Genomic DNA, 27,391 nt, shown 5'->3' with positions numbered 1-27,391 from the left:
TCGATCGTACCCGCAGCCACTCAAGCCGAACTGTTCCCTATGGATGATCCGCACAAACCTATTTATGCTCAGTACCAGCGACCGTAGTACAAGGGATGGCCAGTACCATGGCACCCTTACTGCAGGTGTGTTTCCGGGAGTTGCTCCGGAGGAGCCAGCCGCTTCCAAGAGCAGCCACTAACCCGACTGACAGCTCGTTATGCACGACCTCGATAATATTTCTAGCTGCTTCACAAAAGCATATTGTGCAGTTTTCAATTGACGCCGCGCATATTTTCTTTGAGATGAACTTTGTGAACAAAATAAACTTAAAGCCATCAACAAGAACTTTTTCTCTTTTCGTATTTGTTGCATCTAACAAATGTATCGAGCTCCTTTGTGGCAGCTATCCCACCTCGTCATTGGCATTCCTGCCCTTGCCTACATTCCCCTTTGCCCGCCATGAAAGTCTCGCCCCTTCGCACTGAATTCTTCGCGCAATCGTCAATCGATAAAGATAACATGGCAGACGTGCCCCGCGAGTCGTGCGGCTGGCTGCTTTCATCTCCATTCACAGCAATAGTTTCGAGGATGCATCTCAGCAGCCCACTGCGCTCCCAGCCGCTCTCAGCGTACGATGAAATGGCACAATACTATGTCGATTCTCGGTCAGACGGTTTTCAAGCCTCATCAGAAGACTTTCCAGACCATTGCTCCTTGTCGTTGTACAGTTCAGGGGAGTCCGACAGCTGGGTGATGGAAGATATGTTCGAATCATCACAGTTCAATCCATCCTACAACAGAAATCACTCCAGCTTTGGCAGCTCACTGTCACAACTAGAAGACGAAGAGCAGATCTGGCGCATGTGGGACGCGAACGAAGACAGTGTTTCCTCAGAGCCCTTGCTCTGCGTTTCCGAACCTGTCAAAGTCCGAGACCAGGAACAGCACGGCACGACTCGAAAGTTGCCTTCGCAGATCCAGTCTGATATCCTTCAGTCTCGCAAGGTACATCAGCTCCAGCGGTCTTCAGCTACTCGCTCGCCTCGTCGCACAACCCGTGCCCGAGTCGACCCAACGTCTCCTGTCGCCAAGACCACATATAGTGCCTTTCCACCTGAGACTCAATCAGTCCCTAAGGTTCAACGAGGTTATCATGGGAAATGTGCCTCTTTTCCGGCACCGACCGAGCCACGAATGAGGCCTCAGCGCTCCCGAGCCAACACCACACCGGCTCCATGTCCACCATCTCTTCACCAAGATATTTTCACATCAGATCTCAACAGCTCGGCGACTTCAAGTCACAAATCGCAAGATTCATCAACCTATCTTGAAATGCCGCTCTTCATGCATTCTGCTCCAGTGTCGCCTCAATACCCACCACCACCAGAGCGAGATCTCATGGACTTGATGGTCGAGACATCCCGTTTCTCTGATGACGAAGACGACGAAGACGAAGACCAAGAAGACGGCCCAGGCTTCGTTGTTGCAATGAAGTCTGTTTTGAATCTGAGAAGGAGCAACAGTAGCACCGACATCGAGAAACTGGCCGTCGAGAAAGCGAGGGTGAAGCCCTCACGGAGGAATCTGAGCGACACACTGAACTCTTGGTTCAAGAAGAAGAACCGAGCTACTTTGTGAGCCTTGCTTCTTGGCTTTGATGATGCCCCTGATAGATACATGTGGGACGGAATGAATAATGACGAGAGCATGAGGACTGGTATGCGGCATGGCGGAAAAGTTACTGATTCATGATTTACGAGATGTCACGATACAAGGTTGTTTCTTTTGTTCAATTTTCATTTGTTTTGATGATTGCGACGATAGAGGTCTTTCGGGGTCTAGCATACGGATGATGGGATGAATGTATGGGAGCAAGTGACAAACGAGGGACAAGAGACAATCGATCATATGATGATGACGAGAATGAGAAAGTATGGCCAACATGACGCTACTTTAGCTTCAGACCTAAACTGTAAATGTATCAAGTATGGTGATAATATAAAACTACAGTGTAGTGCTGTATCTCATGTCACACAAAAACCACAGCTGGACAGCATGATACCTCTCACCAGTACTCCAGAGTGGTCGCCGATTATGTCGCTCCATAACGTGCTACTTCACAGTCCTCATAATCATTTGATTGACCTAAGTAAGATACATTCTTGTATGCTGAATTTACTCAGCAGCAACTGTACCATTCACCTCATGCTGAGTCCTGTTGCTAGATTTAAGACTCTTGCGATCACATCGTAGCTTCATGAGATCGGGAAGTTACACGAGTTTTGAAAGCATAGTAAGTATCATTTACTGCAGAAGAGAACGCTATCTAAAGTATCATGTGAATATTATAAGTTCAATGCAAAGTTAAACTCTCCATGCGGCCCAACTCAGAGTGTGTACCCATCGTTTCCCATCCCAACGCTCAGCCACTAGATGAAATTTTGTGTTTGCTTCATCCCCAGAACAAAACATCCTGCACCTGAGGTTGCAATGTTTTCGCCACCATATTTGCCTAATCTAATTAGTTAAACGTGCAAAATGAGGTTTAAAAATTCACAAGCAAAGTCCTTCAGATGTCTAAATGCATATGCGCAGACATCTGTTTCCAAAGTTCGTGGGTACTTGTTAATTCTGCATGCCTCATCAGATTTTCCTTCGAAGAAGGGTGCAGCCACGGCTCGTAATTCCATAAGGGCAAGTCCCCCATATGTGATTCTAACCACATGTGGATCAGAGCCTGGCTCTCCTTCTGCAGGCTTGTTGAACTGTTGCCAGGTATATGAGCGCTTGCAGAATTCCATGAGCGCAGCTTCAGCCAGACCTGAGCTGATGGCCAATCTAAACGCAGTGGGAGTCAGTAAGTATTTACAAAGAATCATTTGAAATTCGTCCTAGGAACATCCTGCCACGATTAAAAATGAATAAAGCAAGTTTGGCAATAACTTACTGATCCTCAAATTGATCTGACTTGAAGCACTTTTCATTGTTGATCGACGTTGGGGGAGGTGGAGGGCTTGTAGGCTCAGGGGGTGGAGTTGTGATGGAGGTGGGCTTTGGTGACGAATTAGGAGAAATCTGGGACATGCTGAAGCTCATGCATCCATTGTGATCCTCTGTGGCCCATCCCAGTTGACCTCCTGTGGGACCTATGCCTTGTCAGTAAAACATGTTTGGGTGGTCAAAGAGAGTAGACCCACATTCAGTGAACAACCGAGAAAAGGCCTTTTCGCATTCATCCGCAGTCAACGAACGAGGATATGTGCCACCTGCACAAGCAGAACCAATCTCTTCATTAGGACTGATCTGACCTGATGAAACTCTCCTATCACGGGTAAAACTATCCCATACTGCCGGTGTAGAAGCACCTTTTACATCGCGTGGAGGCTGTCCTTTGGTGTCCCAGGTATACGTGCGACCGCAGAGTAGAGCGACAACCTCTGTGGCACCTTCTAGGACCATATCATTACCATCGAGGCAGGTCGATCCAAGGTAACCGGAGAAAGTACCAGTACCTAGAAATGAATTCAGTACATAAGTTCCAAGCATTACCACACATTGGTCATTTCAGAGGTATCTATGGGTTATGGGAGGTGAAACTTACTAACTGGTAATGCACTTGTGGAAGTCTTGGAAGCAGTCAATGCAGAGCGGACCGAAGCAAGACTGGCACTAGATAGAGAAGCAAGACTGGCGCGGGATACAGAGGCCAGGCTTGCGCTCGATACCGATGCAAAGCTAGCTGATGATACCGAGGCCAAACTGGCGTTGGATACTGATGCGAGACTAGATGATGCTTCAGGATCTGGAGTGTCTGGTCGAACACAACTGCTTCCAGTTTGTCTCTTGGCGGAAGCTGGTGCTTGGCAGACCGGATTACCAGCTTTATCTAGAGGAATTTCTCCATTGTATAGAAGATTTGCTCCGACGCCAATGACTCTCTGACGTGCCAACTGTTGAACGTATGATCGCGTGACCAGTGTCCAGGCAGCAGTAGGATTTGCCTTCGCAAGTGCATCCATCTTGTTGAAGTGCTTCTGCACACCCATAAAATATGCCAAAAGACCAGACACCATCGCAGCCGCTAGAAAACATGTGAGCAAGTTTGAAGTAATCTACAACACTTTCTAAAGTGTATGGGCAGACTTACCGGTAGATGTTGCTCCATCCTCTACCACAAAGGAACCAGAGGCAACTGCGCATGCTGATCTCATCTTGTACGCTGGAGCCCAGACACTGACACCCGAACCTGGAAAACCCTGAGCAGGTTGATATTTGCTATCCCACCATGCATTGCCGTTGATTGATGCTCCACCCACAACAATAATGTCAAAGTCCGTTGCCCACTTAGTATACTCGCTCACGAGGCGGGCATCATAAACGCCCTGGTCAGAGTCAGCAAGGAGCTTCGAATTGATACTGACAGGTGAGACCCACGTTCATATCAAGAGCATCATTTCCAGCACTAACTACAATTGTGACTCTCATGTTAACGAGCTCTTTCATTGATGCGTACATTGAGTATACTACGTCTCCTGGAACAGGCAGTTTATCAAGCCCGACCTCAACCCCATTAGATAGGTTCAAAATCGATTGTTTTGGGACGCCTTTCTGTCGGACGTCAGCGAGTATGAGGTTAAGTCCCTCTTCGAGACAAGAAATGCGGTTGAAATATTCATCGAACACTGGAGTAGTGAGCCCATAGTCAATCATTTCTTGTTGGTTTGGGATCGCTTGAGGCTGGCGAATAATCGTAAGAGCTACTTTCTTCGAGACACCAAGCTCCGGGCCGACTATTCTGCTGATCATACCTGTACCATGACTGTCAAACTCATCAGCATCAGTGTAAGTTCCTGAGGAGGCATATATGTAAGGCTCAGCAAAAGTCGATGCTTGTGGGGAGCCTGGCCAGATCCATGCTGGTTCACCAATAGTTTGCTTGAGCTGGTCATACAACTACAAACATCAGTAGATATCAGTTGATACTTCAAGATACGTACTGGATGTGATGCGTCAAACCCGGAATCCATGACATATACTCTGGCTGGTAAAGTCTCAACGTCATGGGCATAAGTGCTAATCAGATTACTGTCAACACCAGGAGGCTGGGAGACTAGTTTCAACGGGTCATCATCAGTAACTTGCTGAATAACTGTATTAGCTCGTTTCTTCAGATCTCCCTTGAACAATGCCTCTCTGCTAGCAGTTGAATTTCTTCTTGAAATTTTACGATGTTTTCTAAAGCGGACTTTTCTCTCGAGGTCCGAAAGAGGATGGATGCTCAAAACCTGCAAATGTCAGCTTATGTGCAGGAATATAGTGACACTCAGACTAACCGCTGGCTCACGCTTGTAAGATTCAATCTGCGTATCATTCAACTTCTGGATCCAAGACCCAGTGAAAATTTCGTTGCCCGAAACATGTAACGTGTCTGGATCGGTTTCCACTTTCAACTTGGCAGTGAACTCATTGATGATATCCATTCCGACGTCTCTCTTTGCTGTAATGAAGTATGCAGTTTGTGTAGGAGTCGCTGAAGTCGTAGTGGCAGTTGTAGAAGAGTGCCCAGTAGCGGAGCATTCTGTCTCCGCCGAGCATGTTGTAGAAGTCATCGTGGTAGTCGAGCTACCATCAACTTTTACTGTAGAGAAGACCGTGCATGCCGATACCATTGAAGCTTTGCAGGAGGATGTTGAGCTGGAGCTGGAGCTGGTGGCCGAGGTGGTGGATGTCTGGTCTTTCTCCTCGTTTTCCTTATTTGGTTCGTCGTAGACCGGAGGCTTATCCTTGTGGTGCTTGTGACCCTTCTTGCAGAAGAAGACGCACTAAGAAAATGTATATCAAGTCAGTCACGAGTTTTTTGACGTCATTGCGGGACAGCATAATAGCTGGTGAATGATGTTGAATGTTTTATGTACGAGAGGATTGGAGTGGACTTGGCATCAGATACTCACCGGAAAGTGAAGCTTAGGGATCTTTGGAAACTTTGGGAACGGGATCGGTGGGAACTTGAAAATAGTGTTGAAGAAATAGTCCACGCCGTCAATGATCGTAAGTAGGCTCGTGCAGTCTCGACATCCAACGATGATTGGGAAGAAGATGAGATGACCGTCGCTGTTTGTGCTGCTGCTCCAGGTGTTGGTCGTGTATTCGTTGTTGCTTGAAGTTCTGATTGTGACTCCAGGAGGAAGTGTGGTCATAACAGATGTGACCTTTGGCTCATAGAAGGTGAACAGGCAATCAGGAAAAGGATATCTAGAGAGGAGTTGCGAGTACAGATGATGAGCACTTAATAGTAAAAAACAAAAGACACAATGGAGATTTACAATCAAACAATAAAGCTAGAGAACGTATCCAATAAATCCTTCAAATCAGATTTCATATATAGAGCTGGATGGGTTGGAAAACTGAACAAAAAAATAGCCAGAGATGTTTTCCTCAGCGCCTAAGGGTACTTAATTCATAAGACATGGGATACTATCATCGGATAGTAGCTTTGTGTCATATTCTTCACAGCTGGAAGCATTCCTAGTTGTCTCGCTGTGGTCTTTCGTCTTGCTCCTACTGCCTCGAAATTCGAATCGCCATTCGTGTACATCCGGGATCGGATTAAAACCTTGTGTGGCGAAAGACTTCCAGGTTGTGGCAATGATAACTCCGTTGTTTCAAGTTCTCAGCCTAATCACCCTTTAACGTTTTATCCGACGTCCACCTTAGGTGGCACGGAAATTCTCAATATCCTTCTCAGAGTAAAAAGCTTCTTCTGTTTACTTCTCATATGCTTTGATAACTGTTTCCTTCTACGCTCTCTAGAAATCGAAAAAAAACTGACAAACCTGAGTTCTCAGCATTCATGCTCATTGAAATTTGTTTGCCTTCATCATGAACAGCCATGATGAAGATGTTGATAATCGATCATAATCTTATTAGGTCTACGAAAGTAATATTAGTGACCTGAAGTCTTGGGGTACCCTGGTCTGCCACTTTGCTGTCCTGGCTAACCTCCTCACCGGAGTGAAAGAATGAACTAAATGGTGGCTCCTGCTTAGAATTAGAGACAGAATCACAATAACTATTCTCCTCTTTTGGGGATACGATTTTTGTGTGCAGGTTGATCTTCTTCCTGGTCGTTTGGAACTCCCTGTCCGAATATATTGCTTCAAAGTTGTTGAGACCAATCTGATACTTGCTTATAAAACATTGGAGTACAGCGGTAGGGATCGGTGCAAATGACCTAGAGTGAGAGCTGTGAGCGTTGCCACCTATGGTGACGCTCATTGGAGAGAAGAGCTGGAGCATGATCTATCACGAATGTCTCAATGGCCAATTCAGGTAATGCTGGAAAGTGTTTGTGCGAAGTGGACATCATCACCAGTGTTTAGAATAGTACTGCAGTGCATTGCGTTGAGATTTGGAAGAGTAGATGAATATTCATTGGAAGTTCTGTTTAATTTTTGGGATTTAAATATCCACAACTGAATAATATCGAATTTGTGGTGGTACTATCATAAGAACCAGAAGTGGGAGGTCTTTGTTCGTGTTATGAGCCTAGAAAAGTGGTTCAACCACTCAAGTATCGGTACATTGAGGAGATTTATATGTATTACGTGAGTCGAGAGCTTTCGTTTTGGAAGCGCTCGAGCTCTATAATAGAGTAAGCTTCATGTTGTCCACTCAACTGCCGTATCAAACACATCTATAGCGAGATCCTATAATTAAGCGAAGAACGCTGAAATTTGAATGCCTTGTTCTTGTCCAGGCAGCCTTAGCGCCTCGCTTCAGCGCCGTGCCCTGGCAAAGTGTGTTTTCGGCAATTGAGGGGATATATATTTCTGGCTGTAAAAGTGACAGAAGATGGCAGACACGCTTCTACGGACGTGGAGGCTTCTGAAAATTCCGGCGAATCAAGTTCAATGTACATGATATTGTCATTTTTATCAAGTTCAAAATGGCCGGCCGTTACCACCGACTAATAAAGAGAAGTTAATCAGAACATACGCTAGATGGGATAAAAGTGCTTGCCTCTGAACTATAGAGAAACCACAGATTGCATGACTTGACTTTCGCATATGCTAAATTTAAAACATCCCCGCCACCTCAGCCACCAGATGATGTTTCAGTACTCCACTTCAAAAATTGTGCTCATTCTGAAAGAACATCACCACCGTGGGGCCTACATGAGGTCGAAAAGGGGGCAATGTGGTGATTGTTTTTCTCCACTCTCGCTTGATCGGGAGAAGCTTGGCGGTGCGGGGTCAATCGACTACGGGGTAAATATGTGCAAATGTGATCAACCCGCAATACCCTACCCTTCAACATTATTACTCGACAAAGTATCGCAATAAGAGATTAATATTGCCTTTGATTGGCGCGCTGGAATCTATCATTTCCAGACTTCTCAACCAGTAGTCTCCACCTGCTCTGGGCCGTTTGCTGAAATCCCCACCAACTGCGAAGACAGCTGTGCTCTTGACAATCACTCGAAGGCAATCTCATTGCGCTCGATCATCACCATCAACGGCTTCATTCTTAATCCTCCACTCGTCCAGCAAACCTCTGAAATCAGCTGATTTATAAGGCGACAGGATTTCTCTCCATCCACCTCCTTTGCGGAGGTCGTTCAACCCAAGATCTCGGATTAACATCGACATGTACTGTAAAGAGTCAGTTTTGCATAGATGTTAACTCTTCGATTAATTTGGTAAGAGGAAGGTATGCAAAGAGATAATATGAGAAAGTGACTCACAGGAAGCTGTTCATAGATGAAAGTATATCCGTCGCCCACATATCTCCTTCGTCGCCAAGCTGTTGCAAGAGCAACCTCATCTCTCATTTTCTCGTCACCAGGAAGAGACAAGCTCCCACTCAGATACGCAGTAGCCCATAATGCCTGTACTTCTGCCACAAGGAAACTTTGCGTCGTACCAATAGTTCCCAGAAAGACAATGGAGCGATCCTCCTGATCTGAAATTGGTGCAATATGTCGATAAAGTCTACCTGGTGTAGCCTTTGGTGTATGATGTGGGAAATTAGGCTGGACTGTCAATCGGGGGAACGCATCCGTGACAATCTTATGTGCTTCAGAAATGCGAGCTTCCCAAACCTCGACATCTTTTGCCTCAACAGTGTCGGGCAGGACAGGTAATCCCAACTTCTTTGCCAGATCATCCTTGAAGAAAGGATAAATATTCGACCAGCCAGTTGCAGTGACCACAGCATCGCACTCGACTCGCTTGCCACTTTTCAGCAGTACTTCCTTGCCCTCCATACTCACCACGTCGTCTCGCAATGCATTAGCTGTCGCAACAATATCCCACAGTCCTTCTTTGTTATACACCGCTGCACCATCACTGAAGTAGAACACCGGACGGTCAGGGGTCAGATTTCGCATACTGTCACTCCTTCCATACCCGGCAGTCTTCCTCCACATCCCATCGATGGCACTCCATATCATGTCAACTAATTTGATACCAATCGAGTTGCAATGGAAGAACCGTGTGAGGCCATCCAGTGGTTCGAAGATACAAGGACTCATCTTAGACACCAGTCTCGTGGATATTATCTCATGGCTGTTAGAAAGCGGCCATGGTGCATCCGGGTTCGCAGGGAGAGCTGGACCCTGGCCTGTCGTGCGGATGGCCCATGTTATGGACTTTTTGAGCGAGGAGAGGAGGACAACTGTATCGAATGCGGATTTGGAACCACCGATGACAAGAACAGATTTGATTTCAGGTGAGGAGAGGAGAGGTGTGTTTGCTGCTAGATCACGGGTGTGGATTATGGGCGGTTTGAAATCTTTGATTGGGAAAGATGGGATGTTGGGTGTTGAGGTAAGACCCGCTGCAATTATGAGTTTCTTGCAATTAAACGTCTTCCCAGTGGATGTTTCCACATTCCATGACTTGTTCATTTTCGTGATGTTCGAAACTGGCGAATCGAAGATGATCCGATCCTTGATCGTCTTTCCAGCAAATGCTTTGTGCATCGAAAACGCTTCAAGATACAAAGTGACGTGATGGCCAGGAAACAAGTCATAAAATGACTCTTCTTTCGGTGGTGATGGCATAGGATAGCAGGAATATCCAAGCATGTCTGCCGGTGTCTGGGTCATCATCGTTGGATAGGTGCGAGATTTGGACCACACTCCCCTTCGGTAGTCAGAAATGTTTCGCATATTTGGAGAAGACATACCCGAGATCAGGGCCAGCTTCAAGAACCGTAACAACATCATCAGGATTAAGTTCAAGCCAAGTATAAGCAGCAATGAGACCGAACGGACCTAGTCAAATCAGCCGCATGTCTGGAGTCGGATCAATCCATCTCACCAGCTCCCACAACAATTAGATCTTTCGTCGCCATCTTGATACTTTTTCAATACAAATCTCCTGCATGTAATCGAAAGTTGAAAGCGGGGATGGCATTCTTTTAAGGTTGGAAATCTGGTTAAACTAGTAGGGCTGGAAGCTCCAGATGTCAGTCTCACCTCAGCTGAAAGTCCGCACCCCTGCAGATCTGGAGATGTCACTTAGCGAACGCCTCAGTTGAGCGTCGTTGCTCTTGCCGAATCAATTGGCTTGTAGAAAGCCACCAGTGCGGGCATGACCAGGCCACCCTGCCATCGTTTCTTGGCAACGATAGCAAGTAGATTTCCTATCGAAATTCAGCATAGTCACAACTATGAAAGAGCCTGTGGAATATGGGTCCAAAAGCTTCCGTAAGCCAGTCTATAATCAAATTTGAGCCAGAGATCCATGCCGCTCTTTCTAAGCTGTAGCCACAAGCTGGAGACTGTATTGAGGAAGTCTTCTCCACCAGGTAGTCGTTCTCAACCATAATTCAGGGTATTGAAAGTAGGATGCAAAATGTCGACATCAGTCTTCCTTCTCCGAATGAAACTTCTTAGTCTCAGAAAATGTGCCTCTAATCAATATTTTTCTCCATTTTACTCCTCCGAAGTACAAAACCCAGCAACTCAATCAACGATAAACAGCTCTCCTCTCACCAGCCGATATGCGTCGCGGGAGCAGCGGTCTCCTAGCCTCTTCTTCCACCACAAAATCTTCCTTCCTTTGTCTCCCATCCTGTAATTTGGCAGTTATCCCACAGACAAGTCCCGCAATCCAAGGAGTCCTTTTAAGAAGTCAGCTCGACGTCTTCCAAGGTGATCGTCGCCATTCATAAACATGAGAACCCAGCTTCAGAGTAAATCTTCAACGCACGGAGCGAACAGTGCAAGATCAGGCCATGCAAGAGCAACAAAAAGACAACACAACGTACCAAAACCCCACCAAACCCCCAATCGTCTCTCTCCTCTGCTCCTGGGTTCTCCAACTGCCTAAGTGCGGGATACAAACCCTGTGGTCTCCCGGCCCAGGACTTCCTGCGCAACCAACGTAGATCCCAAAAGCCGTAGCCGCGAAAGCGACTTTGAAGATCTGTAGCCCGAGCCATTTGTTGACTTCGAGATGTGAATTGGCGAAGAGGCAGATCTCGGCAACGATCGTGATGAGGATTATTAGTGTGAGAACGAAGAAGGCGTACCAGAGTCTGAAGAGCCAGGGAGGTTAATAGATGTGGTCATGGAATGTTGAGGTGGTGAAGGAAGGGGAGGGCGAAGGATACCTCATTTCCCTGTTCTTGTAATCTGCGGAAATTGTTGATCCCATTATTTCTGCCATGATGATGACTTCCATGCAACTATTTACGAAAAAAAATTATCAGCTAGGAACGCCATGACACCAAGAACTAACAAGTCCTCTCCGTACCGCCCTGACTGTCTTGCTGCACCATATCCGGTTCTTTCCTGCCCTTTTCCACCACCTTTCACTATCTCATTCGCGAACCAGATCCGAAAACAAATCACCAAAACACAATTTCACGTCGAAAACTAACAAAAATCATACTCACCAACAAACAATGAACTGCCAACTCCAAACAAAATGCAATATGAGCGCATCGCGCTCCCACCGCATCAGACCATCGCGTTGGTGAGGATGGAGCGTGAAAGCCATTCTTCCCCTCGCACCCTCTACCTGTTTTCTTCGTCTTTCTAAAGAGCCGAGACTTGCAAGTTTGCCGAAATGAGATATCAATGCCTTTGGCGATGCAAGTTATGAAGTGTCATGAGAGGGTAAGGAGCAGTTGGATCGTATGAAAGAAAGTATGAAAATCTGTTGAGACCCAACCTGACCCAGCTTGAGATGACACGCACCACATGTCGATAATCAGGTACGTCCGGAGTATTCGGCGGGTGCCTGGTCCAGATCTGGCTGCATCCCATGGTGGTGCCACGTGTTTCGACGTTTTAATTGGGCTGGCGGACGGGTATGTGAAGCTTGTTGGTTGCTATCAGGAATTGGTAATGAAGACGATTGGGTAGATGGTTGCGTTAATGGGTGATGGTGGTTGGATGAATTTGGGGCCTAAAGTTGGCTGGAGCTGGAGCTGAAACCGGACCAGCCAGTTGGTTGGAGCAATGGACCGGGTGTAGAATTCTGAGGAAGCCAGGAAATCAAACGTTGGTAAGCCGCCTGATAATAAAAACAGTATAATAATTAAGAAACAAATGTTTCCAGTTCTACCTTCTTCCAAGGTGTTACAAAAGGTGTCCGCACCATCTGCTATGAGACGTGTTATTTTGATCATATCGAGACAGAACAGGTTGGAAGCGAGGAATTAAACCATGGATAAAGAGCAAAAGCCAGTTATCAATTTTTACACCCATCTCCACGCAACTATATTCAGTCCACACGCAGTCGCCTACCTGTCTCGCTCTTTGTCTATCTATACAATCTATTCCGTCCAGTTCCCAAACACCTGAAATCAAAGCCCAGACCCAGCTCAATCTCCCAAACATGCAAATTCCAAAGCGCATACCAGCATCCATTATCCATTAGCCGTGATCATGTCCTTTCATGTTCGTGTCCGGTCCCATAGCACCATAAACCCATCAAAGCATCGCTCGCTAAATGCATCAAAGCCAACCCACATCGCTCCTTGATCATCTGTGATCATCTCCATGACACCATTAATCATTAACTCCTTTCGTTTTCCCAGTCTATGGTTAGTATATACTTACTCCCTCACACTCTCTCATCCATTCAATCTCTTGTTTGAGATCACCCCTCGATCTCTGTCGTTCATCTCCCACCCAAAATAACCACCTCCTGCGCCCCTCTTCTCCCCAGTCTCCCCACGCCCAAACACTCTGCCCCAGCTCTCCCCATATAGACCCCAAACGCAAACCTATTTCTCTCACCCCTTTTGTTGAGCGGGCCCCTCGTCTTCTCACCCATCAGCCTAGTAACAAGATCGCTCTTGGATTTCGGCTCATGGAAAGCCGAATCATCAAGAATCCGACTGGCATGCACAAAGCTGAAGATCTCCGCGAGACAGGAGACGCCGTGCGGGAGCTGCATTTGGTAGCGATTGGGGATGAGTAGGAGGAGGGCGAGCAGGTAGAGGATGAGGAGCGCGAGAATGATGTAGAAGGATGGTAGATTCGGGATCATGCGAATCTCCATGGCGGGATTAACGAGTGGGAAGAAGATTCCGCCGGCGAGTACAGGGATCAAGATGAATAGTGTGGAAAGGAGGGACATTAAAGCTACACGATAGTGGCTGTTACTCAATGCTTTGAGACTGCATGCGACTGGTAGCGAGGCCGGATAGTCGAGGAGAAGCGAATTCTCCGCCGTCGCGCCAGCTGGTCGTCCGAGTTCGACCCAAGGTTGCAAGACTCGGAGTGCCATGTCGAGAGGCTGGAAAAACAGATAAAGCAGCATGCCGATAACAGAGGGTATAAAACTGTACAAGAAGTTTGCTGGAGAATACCCAGCCGAATCTGGTAATACAGACACCAGAGGCGGAAATCCCCTCCGGATGGCGGTGGAAGGTAAAAATGAGAGGATGAATAACGCCAGGAGGAAGATGAATGCTGCAACGGCCCAAAAGATAACGAACGTATCTTTGAGGAACCAAGGGATATATCGGAATCGTGTGTCGGTACTATAGAGTTCCGCTTTCTCAACATCCCATGCTGTCTCGGGCTTCTCGTGAATCTTCCCGGCTTGCAAAGTGTATTGTCGGGTTGAAGCTCCTTCTTCACCAATACAGTAGAAGATTCCTCGCTCTCGATTTGGCGTCCTCCAATATCCCAATCGGTCGCTTCGAAGCGCCAACTTGTGTCGGATATCCTCCTTGTTTCTCATAATGTCCGTACCAGGATAATCTCTCAAGCAATTACTCCTGGGTAACAACGCAATAACATCGGCTAAAGACCGAGGATCCCACATTACACCCGTGTTCCTCCTGAAGAAAAACAACGCTGTGATGGCTCCCGCGAGCATCATTAGGAGATAAATGGCTACAAGCGTCCAGGCGACGCCCTGGACAGCAGTCCACTTCCAGACTCCATCAACATTAATGACGGAGAACAAACACCCTTGCAATGGAATCGTAAAAATTGACAACCAAAAGAACGAGTTCGCAATGTCGAGACTGATGGGCCCGTCCCATTTAGGCCATAACATCGTTCGAGGGAAAACACCGAGGAATAGAGCATTCGCGCGACTCTCGGCATCATGCATTGCCATCATCGTATACGGCATTATTCTTGTAATAGCACCCATAACACATTGTACGTACAGAAACACGCAGGCGGCCACAATTTGCGGTAGGAATGAGAAGACGAAATATCGGCCTCCATATATACCAGCAATCCACTCGGTAAGACCATCATGGTACGTCGAGAAAATGGCGCAGAACATGAGCGCGGCTGTCATTAAGAGGCATAAACATGAGAGCGTGATCATTGAGATGGGTCGTAAAATCGTGGGAACGAATGTGAGGTCGGGGTGGCGGAAAGTATTGTTTGCCAATTCGACTGGAAGGAATATTTCGGGATCGGATGGTCGTCTAGGAGCGAGGTTCAATTGTGAGGGCTGGGAGTGGACAGAGAGTGGCCTGGTAGCGTTGAAAGCAAAGAGACGTCCTTCGGCGGGTGATGAACGATGCTTCCTGACAAGTCTCATCGCTTCTCTTTCCTGCTCTGCACTCATATATCCCAGCCCATTATCTGATACCAGTCGCTCGACAGGGTAGGATTCGGAACTTGCAGGCGACGAATGTCGCTGTAGAGGCCGAATATCCTGGTCTCGAGTCAACTGATCAATTGCGAATCGGATATATGGCGTGTCGTCGACTGGTGTTGGCGGACTTGAATCCATTGACAGTGCATCCATCTTCCCTTCCCGCTTCGAAGCTTCAGCCTCGATGCTCCTGATCTGCTCCTCGTCGAATCGCACAACCAGGGGAGTTTCGGACGCATATGCTCGATCATTTGCCCCAATCGAATGTCGGTAGTCGTCTGGTATGATTGTAGCTTCGCTGCGAAGGGTATCCTCACTTCTCTGTGGCTGTGGTGTGTATGCTCGAGATGGAGGAGTGAGCCATCTTACGATCGTCGTGGGATCGGAGACTGTCGAGGTGAAGGAGGGCGAGCGATCTGCTTCGAGCCGGACATCGAGAGGAGTGACGGGTCGTTCTGATGTAAGTACTCGTTGCACCTGAGGGCGGCTGTCTATTTTGTTGTCAGCGGCCATACATACGAACTAGACAGCGCATCAAGAGGCACTTACGATGCACCAACTGGACGTCTAAATCTCCAAGATTCATTTTGAATGGTTTTCCGCCTATTGCATATGCAGCTCGATGGATAATGCATGATAGCGGTCGGCTTTAGACTGTATATCAGTCTGTTGAGTGGCTAGGAGGCGAGCTGGGATGTTGATGGGAAGGCTGGTGAGTGGAGAAAAGAAGGTGGCAGGCCGCACATCATCAGCCATCGCAATAATTTTTCTTCCATGTCAAACGCACCACCCAAGTAAGGTTTGTGATGACGAGAAACATCACAAGTGATACGAAATATTTCATGGGGCAATCCAGCCATTTTGTAGATCTGGCAGGTTTGTGATATATTTATTTCGAGTGATCACACATCGCGACCACAACGTTGGGTTTTGCGCCTATCTAAGCGGAGCTCGCCCGCTTGGTGCACAGACTGTAGGGCGAAATAAACAGTTCTAAATGGTCAAGCAGGCTTGAGTTTAGAAGTTGGTCGATGACGAGAGATATAGATATATGATACTTCAACAAATGTTGATTAATGCCAGATCCAGCAAATGCACAACCATTGAGCATCATAAAGGCTTCCCGTAGCCGACAGGTTCGCTTCAGCCCCTTTTATGATGCTGCAATCATAACAAACAGAACCACAAAGCGAATCGCCTGAAAGATAAAGCGAGAACTCACTAGATATTGTGTAGCAAAAGCTCACTTCAACCATATCAATATTTTCCTCGGATTATATCACCTAAGTTAGCTCTCAGTTCCAAGTCAAGTCAATAAAAATAAGCATTCGATCCACTGGAATTATGTTCATCACAATCCCCTCTACAAACAGCACAGTTCGCATCTCCCTCCATTACTCAGGAATCATCTTCTCTAAAAACCCACACATATCTCTAAACATAGCCCCGGAAGCCGTATGGCCCAAACCCTCATACTCGTGACTTTCCAAATTCTCCTCCCCAATCGTGTACTTCACCCTCTCCCTCGCATCCCTAAAAATCCTCATAGGAACTAACATATCCTTTGTCCCATGCCCGATAAAGACCTTCATATTCATCTTCCCATTTCTTCCATCTCCACCATTACTCTCCTCGCCATCCTTCTGTTTCTCTTGCCCCTCAATCCTCCCCTTCCTCAGACTCTCCCTCCCTTCCCACGCCCTTCTTCCCCCAGGTAAATATCCACTCAATCCAACCACACCTCCGACTTCCCCCTTAAACCTCCCGGCCAATCCAACCAAGAAACTCACCGCACACCCCTGACTAAAACCTCCAACCACTACTCGTCCTAGCTCAACACCTCTTTCCAACTCCTTCTCAATCAGCCCCTCTACATACTTCACACTCTCCCAAATCTCATTTTCGCTCTCAGGAGAATCAGTAAATTCGTTCTCTTGTTCAGGAGATTCTTGAGAGGCGGAAGGAGAAGAGGAAGAGCCGACGGGGATGGGCGAGAACGACGTGGGTGTGTACCATGCGGTGCTATTAGCTTCGTGGTTGTGGGGTGCATTGGGGAAGATCCATTTCAAGTAGGGGAGTTTGTGAGCGGCTTGAAATTGATGGGCGATGTCTAATAAAAGGTTAATCTTGTCATCCAATATGAATGGTGGAAAGGATGTAGTCCCTCGGAAAAGGCAGAAATCGAATTGCTCATGAGGGCAGTTGGGAAGGGTTGCTCAGGCTGAATTGGCGGAGGGCGGAAACACTCACTGATGAATCCATCAGCATCATCTCCAAATCCATGCAAGAAAATAAATGTTGCTCTCCTCCCAGCATCTGAATTTTCTGCTTCCACAATCTGAGGTTCTTTCTGAGGAGGTGGAGCCATATCTCGTACTTCCTAGCTATCCTCACTTCAACGAATAACCGCTGAATCAGAATCCAAGACAGTGAAGAACTTGCAATCAACCAAATAATGAGACAAAGATTTCACCAGGAAAATAGTATAGACTCTCAAACCACCTGTTGTCACTTTCAACCAAGCTCAATAATCGAACTGAACAAACTGCAAGTACAATCAATTGAAGAGGGGTAGCTTCGCCAAAAACCAAGCTCCATCCCAGAAAAACATCAACCCCGCACCCCTCGGCTCGGTTCCATCTCGCAGGGACCAGGCCAAGGACAAGCGGAAGCTCTCCCCTGTTCCGCAGCATCAAGCTCCACCCTTAGAACGGTGAACTCCGCCGCCGCCACCAAGCCGGGAGCCTGAAAGTTTAGCGGAGGGCAGTGAGTGGAGATCTTCGCTCAGGCGCAAGCAATAGAGGGCAGGACGGGTAAAGCGCTCAGATGTATTTTTGGAGCTGGGATTTTGTACTAGGATTTGTCCCTTGGTTCAGAATGTTTCATGTTTTTGATGTCATGGGTTTTGGGGATTGAGGTGGCTGGAGGCTGGGGTTTGGTGGACCGCGGAAACCTGTTGGAAGCCGGAAATTGGAACAGTGACATGCTGGAACTGTTGTTGTAGGCAGTCAGGCAAGTGAGTCAATGTTGGACACTGAAGTGATTGAGTTTGTGAGCCTGACACTCAGGTGCTGTGCAGCGAAGGGTTGTGCGTAGGTTTGGATAATTGGAGGCTGGGACTGACACTTATCCCTCAACTGGTCCCTCGACTCCAGGACTTTGAGTTAAGGGCAGCTACCTTTTCCCGCCCTATTATTCAATTGCACATCTTCCAAAGGGAGCAGATAAGGGATAGATATCTCGCTTGCCAGAATGTTGGACCCTCAGACCCTGCCCTGCCCAGGAAGAGAGATATGCGATCATGCTTAAGAAAAGGTGGAAAGAGTGATGCATTTTCATTGACAATGATATTCTTCGATATAAAAGTCGAAGCCCCCAACTCCTGGTATCCCAATGCATTAATGCATATGCACAAGCTAACCACCAAACACAGCGCTTCTTCAGCCCTAGAGACTAGACTACCGTAATTCTCTCCTAGCACCACCCTCCATCTCAAACGTATTTCCATCATGATGCTGTATCAACACACTCGGCACTGGGGGGCTCATTCCTGCGCCCATCCCCAAATCACCCCCTGAAGTTCTTCTATATGCCTCAAACCTCGGATCCCTCTGATGATTATAGCTCAACCTCCTCCCTCCTCCATCCGTCCTCTGCTGTTCCACGTCACTCACCGTCTGCTGTCCATACCCTTTATAAGGTTCTGGATTCGGGTATGCCGGGATTGGCGCTGTGGAGTATTGTGTGAAGTCTGTGCCTTGAGATTGTGGTGCGTTGTGGAAATGCGGATTGTTGACGGGCTTGTATTGACGACCTTTCCGGAAGCGGTGGTAGATTATGGAGGCGTAGATCAGAGGAAGCCAGAAGGAGAGTCTGAGAATCACCAATAAATCAGTTCTTTGCGCTTCTAAGATATGGCTGGGCTTGGGGAGACATACAGTAAAGCTGCCTCGATCAAAATCGCAACTGCCGACGCTGTTCGTGAAGTAGACGTGTTCACCGCAGATATGATATCAATTACGAACAACACTGCCCATATCGCAGACTTCAGGATGTTCGTGATGAGGAATGTAAGGGGCTTGAGGCTCTTTCGTGCTAGCAGGACGATTTCTGTAACGGTGAGAATGAGACATGCTGAGATCAGTGCGATCCAAACTGGGCCGACACTGTAAATGTGTGTTAGTGACTGATCACAAACTGAGGGCTGGAGTTGGAGAGGCATACACTTTTCCAGCCTTCTCGATTGTATCTTCGTCTGAATCGCTGTAGTAGAAACTGTCGTTATTGTCATAATGCACCAGAACACCGACCGCCAACGAAAGCAGCGCGATCATAATCAACTCCAGCCCCAGTTGGATCGTCCAGAAGGGGATGAGGATTGTTTTCCGCCATGGCGCATGGGAATGGTCTGCAGGAATCATCGTTTCGGTATCGCAGTGTCGTGTACTATCCCTCCTAGCCAAAGAAAGTCGGAAATGCGGTGCACGCTGCCTGGTTTTCGTTTGTCCTTCGTCTGGACAACGCAGCTCGTCGTCTCGCGGGGCACAAGAAGATAACGACAATTCCGACTGTGCAAAACAGAGCAAACAATAGAAATCAACTTAGCTTAGATGCGCAGCATACCGGGCACAGCAAAGCTCCACTCCATGGCGGCTGAGACTGCAGCCTTACCTCAATTCATCTGCACGCACTCTCTGCCGTGCCATCGTGCTCATCAACCTCATCTCGTTGGTCGCCAGCAAGCCACTCTCCCATTTGAGCTCCCTCAAACAACACCAACCTTTACCTCGCCACAAGCAATTTGCATAACTGGTCAAATCTCCTAATGATTCGACACAGCCTGCGGCTGTCCCTAATCGAGTCAAGACTCACATCAATTCCTCATTGCTTGGTGGTTTCTGTGCCGCAAAGCTGAGAGTCGAAATTGAGATGAACCTGGGAACCTTGGGAACAGAATGCTCGCTTGTGGCCGCTGGAACGGCGTGTAACCAGTCATAGACGCGGAAAAGCGCCTCGAAGCTAGATATGCTTAAATTAGCCTCCTTGGCGGCTGTGAGCGCGCTGGCAGGATTGGTATCCTGGTTTGATGGCTGGATTTGGGAGAGTTGAGTGGTTGTTTGGAAGTGGAGGGTGTGCTGTTTCGGATGGTTGGGCTGATTTTCACGAAAAATGGGATGGGAATCAGGAACGCGCAGGGGTTGGATAAAGATCCATCACGTGGTGCTTCAAACGTGACCCTGGTGGTGATTTACCGTTGCACTTTTTTATTCCATTCTTGGTGGGTCGATGTACTGTGCCCTAATCCTTTGAATGGACCTCGCATTTCATTTCCTGGATATCCTAAAATAAAACGAACAGACCCTTTGCAGCCCTTTCTTCTACTTGAGACATCCAAGAATCCCATTGCAATTACCTGGATTAGAAGGATGCTAAGGTTAGAGTTCGTCTTGTTGTTTACTTAGATTCCTGATAAGCGAACCTCGAAGGTCATGTAAGTAGTGGTATAATTCACACCATTACCTCAACAATCCTTAATGCTCTCTTCGTGAGACCTCTCACTTCATCCAAGGCCTCGGCATTCAGAAACCCATCAAGTAGCACTCTCCCACCATGCCAAAAAAAGAAGGCCCAATTATCTGACCTTTCCTCAGTACCAGAGGGACATCACACCTCAATAATACAACCACCACAATCACCCTTCCATGCTCCACTCTCACCATGCCCAGGCCCGTGATCGAAAAGATGAGTAAGAAGACATCCGAATTGTCATAATTCTCCAGCTGTAAAAAAGCTCTCACAAGATTTATATATACCTCTTCTACGTTGGAATCGGAGTGAAATTGAGAAACTCGATAAGCGTCCGTTACTACGCTGAGTAAAGAGCAGATGCAATCCTCTGCGCTGGGTACTCCGCTATCCCCACGTGGGCTAGTATAGCAATAAATCCCATTTCTCCAATTCGGTCGTGGTACCACCGCCTTATTCGTCGACGGTCCAAGCCAGCTGAGCAACACCACATCAGCCAAGTCATACATAGTCCTTGGTTGTTCATGAAAGAGTTGGATCATTAGGTATTAGGAGACTACAAGCATACCTTCATTCGCCTCCCTCCTAAGAAGCTCTTCGTCCCCTCTTCTACACAACCAAGTAGCATAAATCCCCATCTCAAGATCGCGCGTCGGAATACCCTTCCTCCCAAAATCAAATCTCAATCTCCTCCTATCGCTAGTTAAACCCTCCTGCAAGACCCACACGCACTTCCACCACAGTCTCAAAACCGAACTTCTCAGCCCATCCCAATCAACACCACTCTTTGGATCTCGAAGCCACTCCATTACTGCAACACTATCCGCTTTGCTTTTCCCGATGGTACTCTACATCTCATCGCAGAGACGATACAAAGTCTTGATAGCGCCTCGTCAGTCTCTCGCATCGTTCACAAACACACTTGGAGGGTTACATGATCCCTACCTACTCATAAGTAGCTCCAGGTCCGACGAGGGTTACATTGATGTTGCAAGTAGACATACAGAGTATAAGAGGAACGCAACATAATCAAAAGCGTCGCACGAAGAAATGAAGGCTATACATACATCAATCCAGTTCATCTTCAATGGTAGTCTCCTGCAGCCACGGGTGCCTAAGCGCCTCCATAGCGCTTGGCCGTTTAGTGTGATCGACAACGAGAAGACTCAGAATGAAGTCAATGCAGCCCTTTTCAATGCCTGATATAGCCTCTAGCTCCTGTCGAATGCTGCGGGCTTTGACATACTGCTCTTCTTTGCCAGTCTCTGGCCGGATAAAAGTTGATTGCTCAAGAAACTGAGCAACGTGGAATTCATCGACAATGTCCTGATTAGCTTGGTCAGGCTCTCCCAGTGGGCCCATCAGCCGCATCATCTTTGCGATACAAAAAGCTTCTGTTTCGCCTTCAATTGTCTTGCCACTCGGACCAAAGATGACTGTCGATGCCATCCAGTGAGCCAACTAAATGCTACATCAGAACCCAAAAGATGACACCGGGCTCGAATAGACTCACAGTGACGCCAAGACTCCATATATCGGCCTTTGGCGTTATACCAATATTCTTCCAGACCTCTGGTGCACGGATATGTAGACCCTTGACCGATTAGTTAGCTTGCATTTCCTTTTAATGATTCAGTCGACCGGGATGACTATACCTGGTAACGTATTTTCATAGGGCCAGATCCCACAGCTGAGTCAGGTGTTAGTTTGACCGATAATACCAGAGTCCTGAAGCTCACCAACGCCTAGATCCCCGAGCTTGACTAAGGGCGAAGGCCCACCCGCGCTCGAAACAAATATGTTATTGGGATTAACATCCGCATGAACGCCGTCTTCGTTATCAAATACCACGAGGGCTTCAAGGACGGACCGCGCTACTATGCGAGGTAATGGTGAACCGGACCTGAATGGCTGTGACGGTAGCTGCCACAGATCAGTGTCCATCCACTCAAACACCATGCATTGAGGCTGATTTTCTTGCGCCTGATTTAGAACATCTTTCTGGGATGTAAAATCAGGCTGAGAAGATTCGTTTTGAGAGTCGTCGGCGTCGTGACCAATAATATCTAACAGACCCCGAATATAGGGCGATTGGGAGATGCTGGGCAATGCGTAAGTCCGACGCTCGCGATTATACTGGTCCATCGGTTTGCCACGAGGAAATGTTTTTATCATGGCCCTGTACAGCATCAGCTTGATCGATCATGCCACCCAGAAAGTGAAGGCTTGTACAGCTGGGTTGGCAGCTCTGTCAATTCAGGTGCCTCGAAGGGCACCACTTTGGCTTGGAAGACGGTGGGGGTTTTGACAACTTTAGTAACATGATAGAATGCAGCGCGGCCCCTGAGTACTTGTCCGATATTCAGCGACATAATTGAGATGAGTTTTTCCGAGATGGGTGCTAGTTGTTCAATAAAGGACGGATCCCAGGAGGAGATTAAATAGGTACCTCGGATAAATTTCGCACGCGCCACGGAGCGCTTGGAGCGGGCCGGAGCCCGCAGGGGGCAAGGGGTAGGGACTAATTACCTAAGGTGCCGCTCGCCGTGGCATCGTAGAAGATTGGAAGGTTATATTTCAACAGCGGCTCTCAAAGAAGAAGGGACAAAGATTGGATTCATCGCATCTTCGACGGGTAGCCATTGATCTCCAGGTTACAAAATGGTAGAAGTGGTGGTGTGAAAATTTAAGCAGATACTATTGTTCCGTTGCTCCACCCCAACCCATGACATTTGCGGCAGTGAACTCTTCAAGTCTCTATCCAACTTCCAATTCTACCTCCATACTGATCTTGATCTCGCTTCTCGATACATAGGTAGGTACTTTAGGCTGTTCTCGAAATGGTAGTTCCCCAAATAACTAACAGCATTCGACCTTCAGTCAAAACATGTCTGGTCTTCAATGTATCTCGGCCCATCCATAGATTACTCCCGCATGGGCTGTGACAAAAATCTTAGCAGCTGTCCTACCTACCACTCTGAAAACTATGCATACCTGTTGTTGGGATGGGTCTTTAGCAATGTGAATCTTGCCCATGAACTTGCCATCCTTGTCGTAGAATTCTCCGGTGCTGTGAACAGTGGGATCGAGATCGCTCACATGATCCAATGATCTTTTTTAAGTCAGAGGGCTGGATTCCAAGGTCCAAAGATACAATACGTACGTAAGACGAAGTGATGCTGCTCTGGATCTGACATGCGGCGGCAGCACGTTTGGCATTTTGCAAGCTGCTTCTGCTTTCTGGGCGACATCCTCCTTGATACTTGGCTCTATTGCATCTACAACACGGACAAAGCTCTGGCCCTTGCCAGTTAGCACAGTCTGTGCTATAATTACAGAGATTCTGCCTGCAGCCGATGGGGGGAAGGCGAATTGTCTCAGGATTTGGCCAGACATTGTTAAAAATATACAGGTAATATAATGCTGCGAAGAAATAAGATTTCTTATTTTCGAAATGAAGTGGCTGTAACTTTCGGTTTACTGGGTCTTGTGAGAGACATATTCAAGAGAGAGACTGATGCCTCTTTATGGCTTTGCAGACTAGAGCTTGACACAGAGAACTGCCCAGGAACGAAAGGCAGTTTCGTGGTTCGTATACTTTTAGGCGCGCGGTAACTCAACCACGGATTCCAATATAGATCAAAAGTGCCATGTAAAGAAATTGATTGGCTAAGCGATGAAGCCGTGAAGGACAAAGAGTGGAACGGCGTTTAAACAGATGTTGGTATTTAAGTTATGTTTCGAGTGCTTACTAGTCCCAGATAATAGGCTGCGAGCACTTTGCCAGTGTCTGTGTTGTGGACAGATCGGCCTGCTATCAGGAACACATACATAGTTGTGTGAACAAGCTCAAAGGAGTTGTGCAAACCGAGAACTCTAAGAGAAGGGGCAAGGATATCGACAGGCGTCTGTTGAGAAGTGTATCTTCATGTTTTCAGTTCTTGGGAGGCCTGATGTCCCTGAATTTGTTGTCTTGTCCTGTTCTCACATGGCCGTATTGGGGACTGTAAGCGTTTAGATTTTTAACTAGGACAGTTCTTTCTTCTCAAGACGCACTGAAATATGCGTAATTACTTGCCTCAGGTAGGGACCGTAGGGTTGTGCAAAAGCTGACTAGGGTGTTGCGCATGATCTGTAATATAATGTAGACGATGATGCGACACCACTGAAGCTATTGCGAATACAGTGGAAGAATACTTCAGTCGATTTTCTGCCAATCTTTCCTTGTACTTAAAAGAGTGCAAGCAACAAAGTTGGCAAACCGTAACTCTCCGCACACCAATCCATCAACAGTAATCACAGCCCCTCAAAGTCGTCTCCTCCCTCCTCTCCCTCACTTTCCTCCTGATCAAAATCCCCCTCTCTTACCCACACCTCCCAACATCTCTCATCCACCCCCCTCCTCGCATCCCTAAACATCAAACTAATTCTCCTCTTCAAGCTCCTCCAGTACACCTCACTGTCATCTCTTCTTAACACGAGCTTTGAGCGTCCAGCAAAAATGATATCGAATGTTACGGTATCCAATTGGGATAACGAATGTCCAGAGCGGGTGGAGAAGAGTGAGAAGAAATCAGGAATATTGAGGTTTCGGAGGGAAGGGAGCGGGTGGGTGAAGTCGAAAGAGAGGTTGCGTTTTTGGGCGATGAAAAGGATTGTTGGTGAGAGAGATACTGAGACTTTAGGTTCATCTATGGGAGATGATGTGGTAGGAGTTTCGGAGGATGACGATGAGCTGTCGGAAACTCTAGATGGAGCTTGGTCGATAGCAGTTGGTAAGCTCGGAATCATGTGTTCACCTGTTTTCGAAGCCTTTGAACTGGCTACTAACGTATTCCGGGACGCTTCTTCTGATATTGCTGGCTGAATGCTTTCGAATGAACTGATATGGTCATTGATAGCAACCCAACCTGAGGAAGGTGCTGAGCGAGAGGTTGATTCGCTTGTCTCGGACTCGGTTGAGCAAGGGAAATGAGACTCGAAAGTACTACTGGCATCTCCAAATGCTGAACCCGGAGGTGTTTGGAGTCTGTTTGCTGCTCTTGGAGGACTTTTCTCCCTTTCGATAGCTTTAGCGTGATCGTATTTCCTGCGCTTCTCAGGACGACTCTCGTCGGTAAGCTGTCGATCTCGCTTCTGAGGGCTATGATGAGAAACTTCGAGTGTGACCAGACCAGTAGCTAAGCCAGCGTGTCCTGGTGCAATCCGGATAGAGTCTGCTTTGGCATCCAATCTCAACAGAGAATTGAACTTCGGACTTCGGCGATACGATAAACCATTAGGGTGCCAGCATTCGATAAGCAAGCCCTCGCTGTGCCATTTGTTCGTCCAAGATACAATGAAAGCTTTCACATTCTCACACACGACTCTCTGTTGCTCATCCGTCAAAGAGATTCCTACGTGGCTGTTGATCTCGTGTACAAGGATCAGCACATCCTCATCTGGAGGATGTTGTGAGTATAGTTGATTTCGATGCATGTATCGCCAGATGAAGTTTCTCGGCTCGTCTGGCCAATACTTGTGGCAGTGAGACTTTATGCATTGGTATTTAGCCTGGTACGTATTTTATTTGGTGCCGATAGACTTACTTTGAGTGACCATTCAAGCTTGGAATCCCTTGGTGCTACCTTTGGTTCTGGAGACCTTGACTCATGAAGAATCTTTGAACTAGGCACTTGGGTGGTCGTAGAGTCAGAGGCTCCCGACTGTGGGAGTTTCTTCCTCGCCCTACGAAGAGTATTAACCAATAGATTGTGACAATTTCGAATCGGAGCATACCTTCTGGAGCTCATATCTGACTCAGTCCTGACGACAATTGTATCTTCGTCGCCTTCGGAGTCGCACATGTTGTCTTCACCCGTGCTGAGATCGCTGCTGATGCTGATTGAAAACGGCGTTCTGAACAGCCTTACCCTTGATCTGAAAGAATAATGCTAATTTCTGTTGAAGACCAACGTTAGGGCACTTCTTGTTCGCTTGTCAGTATGGTTCTGCCAAGTCCAATCTGAGGTTTGGCCAGTAAGCGTCGTGTCGAAGGCGTTTGAAGCCGACGCTGAGGTAATATGGTGGAATTCGGGATCTCATATACATTTCATGTCCTTAAGAAAGTCAAGAGGACAGATTTGGAGAAATTAGATTGTCCTGTTAGTCGATGAACAATTGTTCCCGAAATAGACGACCACGGCGCTTACATCCTGGTGTCGCAAATGCACTCACCACGATCATGCATCGCAAGCACCAATCGAGTCATGATTCCAACAAACCAACAAAATGAGAACTTTGTGTTGCTTTTATTGACTAGGTGACAAATTAATTTTGTTCCTAGGAACTCAGAAGTTGGCCTTTGAATTAGCCTAAGTCAACAGTGATTACAACGAAGATAGAATGCCAGTTGTCTTCGTACTTGGCAAATGAGACAACCAACATTAGAAATTGTCGCAACGAGACGAAAAGGGCAAACCTACCTATGTACTCCAACACTGAAAGCAACATGGCCTCAACCGCAGGATGTGGCTATACTCAGCCTCCAACCTTGAGCGCTGTTGGTTAATGGACACTGTTGCTGTTGGCCACCAGCTATTGAGATCAGGTCAGGGCCAGTGTAGGATTGAATGTAGTCCAAAATGCATCGGTTACTATTCCTTGTCGAGTCAAAAGATATGTGTTCAATTTTGTCTGGCAAATTCGAGGGGGTTTTTGCAAAAAGGGTGTTCAGGTGTTTGTTGTTCTGTTGGTTTACTGGTGTTGCGGGGCGAAGTTGGTGGATTCCAGGCGCCGTTAGTGCACCAGGTACCCCG

General features: G+C 47.3%; 9 protein-coding genes across 9 annotated transcripts; 1 reads left to right on the top strand and 8 right to left on the bottom strand.

Annotated features, from left to right (window-relative positions):
• Nucleotides 1–441: 441 nt before the first annotated feature.
• Nucleotides 442–1,620, top strand: ONS95_001631 (uncharacterized protein; the record flags this gene model as incomplete). Its single annotated transcript, XM_058494836.1, has 1 exon — nt 442–1,620. One exon carries the CDS (start codon nt 442–444, stop codon nt 1,618–1,620), a length of 1,179 nt encoding a protein of 392 aa, XP_058355143.1.
• A 664-nt stretch (nt 1,621–2,284) lies between these two features.
• Nucleotides 2,285–6,179, bottom strand: ONS95_001630 (uncharacterized protein; the record flags this gene model as incomplete). Its single annotated transcript, XM_058494835.1, has 9 exons — nt 2,285–2,820; nt 2,930–3,128; nt 3,180–3,494; nt 3,584–4,063; nt 4,130–4,364; nt 4,417–4,935; nt 4,980–5,267; nt 5,316–5,804; nt 5,934–6,179. 9 exons carry the CDS (start codon nt 6,177–6,179, stop codon nt 2,508–2,510), a joined length of 3,084 nt encoding a protein of 1,027 aa, XP_058355142.1. The 3' UTR covers nt 2,285–2,507.
• Nucleotides 6,180–7,877: 1,698 nt separating this feature from the next.
• On the bottom strand, nt 7,878–12,435 carry FMO1 (monooxygenase). Its single transcript, XM_058494834.1, has 6 exons — nt 11,887–12,435; nt 11,257–11,676; nt 10,305–11,109; nt 10,171–10,258; nt 8,726–10,127; nt 7,878–8,633 (listed from the first exon to the last, which is right to left on the bottom strand). Exons 3-6 carry the CDS (start codon nt 10,336–10,338, stop codon nt 8,472–8,474), a joined length of 1,686 nt encoding a protein of 561 aa, XP_058355141.1. The 5' UTR covers nt 10,339–11,109; nt 11,257–11,676; nt 11,887–12,435; the 3' UTR covers nt 7,878–8,471.
• A 683-nt stretch (nt 12,436–13,118) lies between these two features.
• Nucleotides 13,119–15,654, bottom strand: ONS95_001628 (uncharacterized protein; the record flags this gene model as incomplete). Its single annotated transcript, XM_058494833.1, has 2 exons — nt 13,119–15,559; nt 15,618–15,654. 2 exons carry the CDS (start codon nt 15,652–15,654, stop codon nt 13,119–13,121), a joined length of 2,478 nt encoding a protein of 825 aa, XP_058355140.1.
• Nucleotides 15,655–15,955: 301 nt separating this feature from the next.
• ONS95_001627 (uncharacterized protein) lies at nt 15,956–17,436 on the bottom strand (the record flags this gene model as incomplete). The annotated part of the gene is made up of 2 exons (XM_058494832.1): nt 15,956–17,178; nt 17,319–17,436. 2 exons carry the CDS (start codon nt 17,434–17,436, stop codon nt 16,463–16,465), a joined length of 834 nt encoding a protein of 277 aa, XP_058355139.1. The 3' UTR covers nt 15,956–16,462.
• Nucleotides 17,437–18,526: 1,090 nt separating this feature from the next.
• ONS95_001626 (uncharacterized protein) lies at nt 18,527–19,489 on the bottom strand (the record flags this gene model as incomplete). Its single annotated transcript, XM_058494831.1, has 3 exons — nt 18,527–18,941; nt 19,007–19,234; nt 19,293–19,489. 3 exons carry the CDS (start codon nt 19,487–19,489, stop codon nt 18,527–18,529), a joined length of 840 nt encoding a protein of 279 aa, XP_058355138.1.
• Nucleotides 19,490–20,545: 1,056 nt separating this feature from the next.
• On the bottom strand, nt 20,546–22,966 carry ONS95_001625 (uncharacterized protein; the record flags this gene model as incomplete). Its single annotated transcript, XM_058494830.1, has 7 exons — nt 20,546–21,071; nt 21,163–21,472; nt 21,540–22,055; nt 22,108–22,188; nt 22,250–22,284; nt 22,334–22,773; nt 22,827–22,966. The coding sequence occupies 5 exons, from the start codon at nt 22,964–22,966 to the stop codon at nt 21,663–21,665; spliced, it is 1,089 nt and encodes a 362-aa protein (XP_058355137.1). The 3' UTR covers nt 20,546–21,071; nt 21,163–21,472; nt 21,540–21,662.
• A 242-nt stretch (nt 22,967–23,208) lies between these two features.
• ONS95_001624 (uncharacterized protein) lies at nt 23,209–24,122 on the bottom strand. Its single transcript, XM_058494829.1, has 3 exons — nt 23,758–24,122; nt 23,589–23,706; nt 23,209–23,533 (listed from the first exon to the last, which is right to left on the bottom strand). Exons 1-3 carry the CDS (start codon nt 23,988–23,990, stop codon nt 23,519–23,521), a joined length of 366 nt encoding a protein of 121 aa, XP_058355136.1. The 5' UTR covers nt 23,991–24,122; the 3' UTR covers nt 23,209–23,518.
• A 431-nt stretch (nt 24,123–24,553) lies between these two features.
• ONS95_001623 (uncharacterized protein) lies at nt 24,554–27,306 on the bottom strand. Its single transcript, XM_058494828.1, has 5 exons — nt 27,059–27,306; nt 26,786–26,915; nt 26,373–26,735; nt 26,183–26,321; nt 24,554–26,126 (listed from the first exon to the last, which is right to left on the bottom strand). The coding sequence occupies exons 3-5, from the start codon at nt 26,438–26,440 to the stop codon at nt 24,891–24,893; spliced, it is 1,443 nt and encodes a 480-aa protein (XP_058355135.1). The 5' UTR covers nt 26,441–26,735; nt 26,786–26,915; nt 27,059–27,306; the 3' UTR covers nt 24,554–24,890.
• Between the last annotated feature and the right edge of the window lie 85 nt (nt 27,307–27,391).

This window comes from Cadophora gregata (genome assembly GCF_030347475.1).
Source record: "Cadophora gregata isolate MNR1 chromosome Unknown scaffold_10, whole genome shotgun sequence".
Taxonomy (NCBI): Eukaryota; Fungi; Ascomycota; class Leotiomycetes; order Helotiales; family Ploettnerulaceae; genus Cadophora; species Cadophora gregata.
This window is presented reverse-complemented; position numbering and strand designations above follow the sequence as displayed.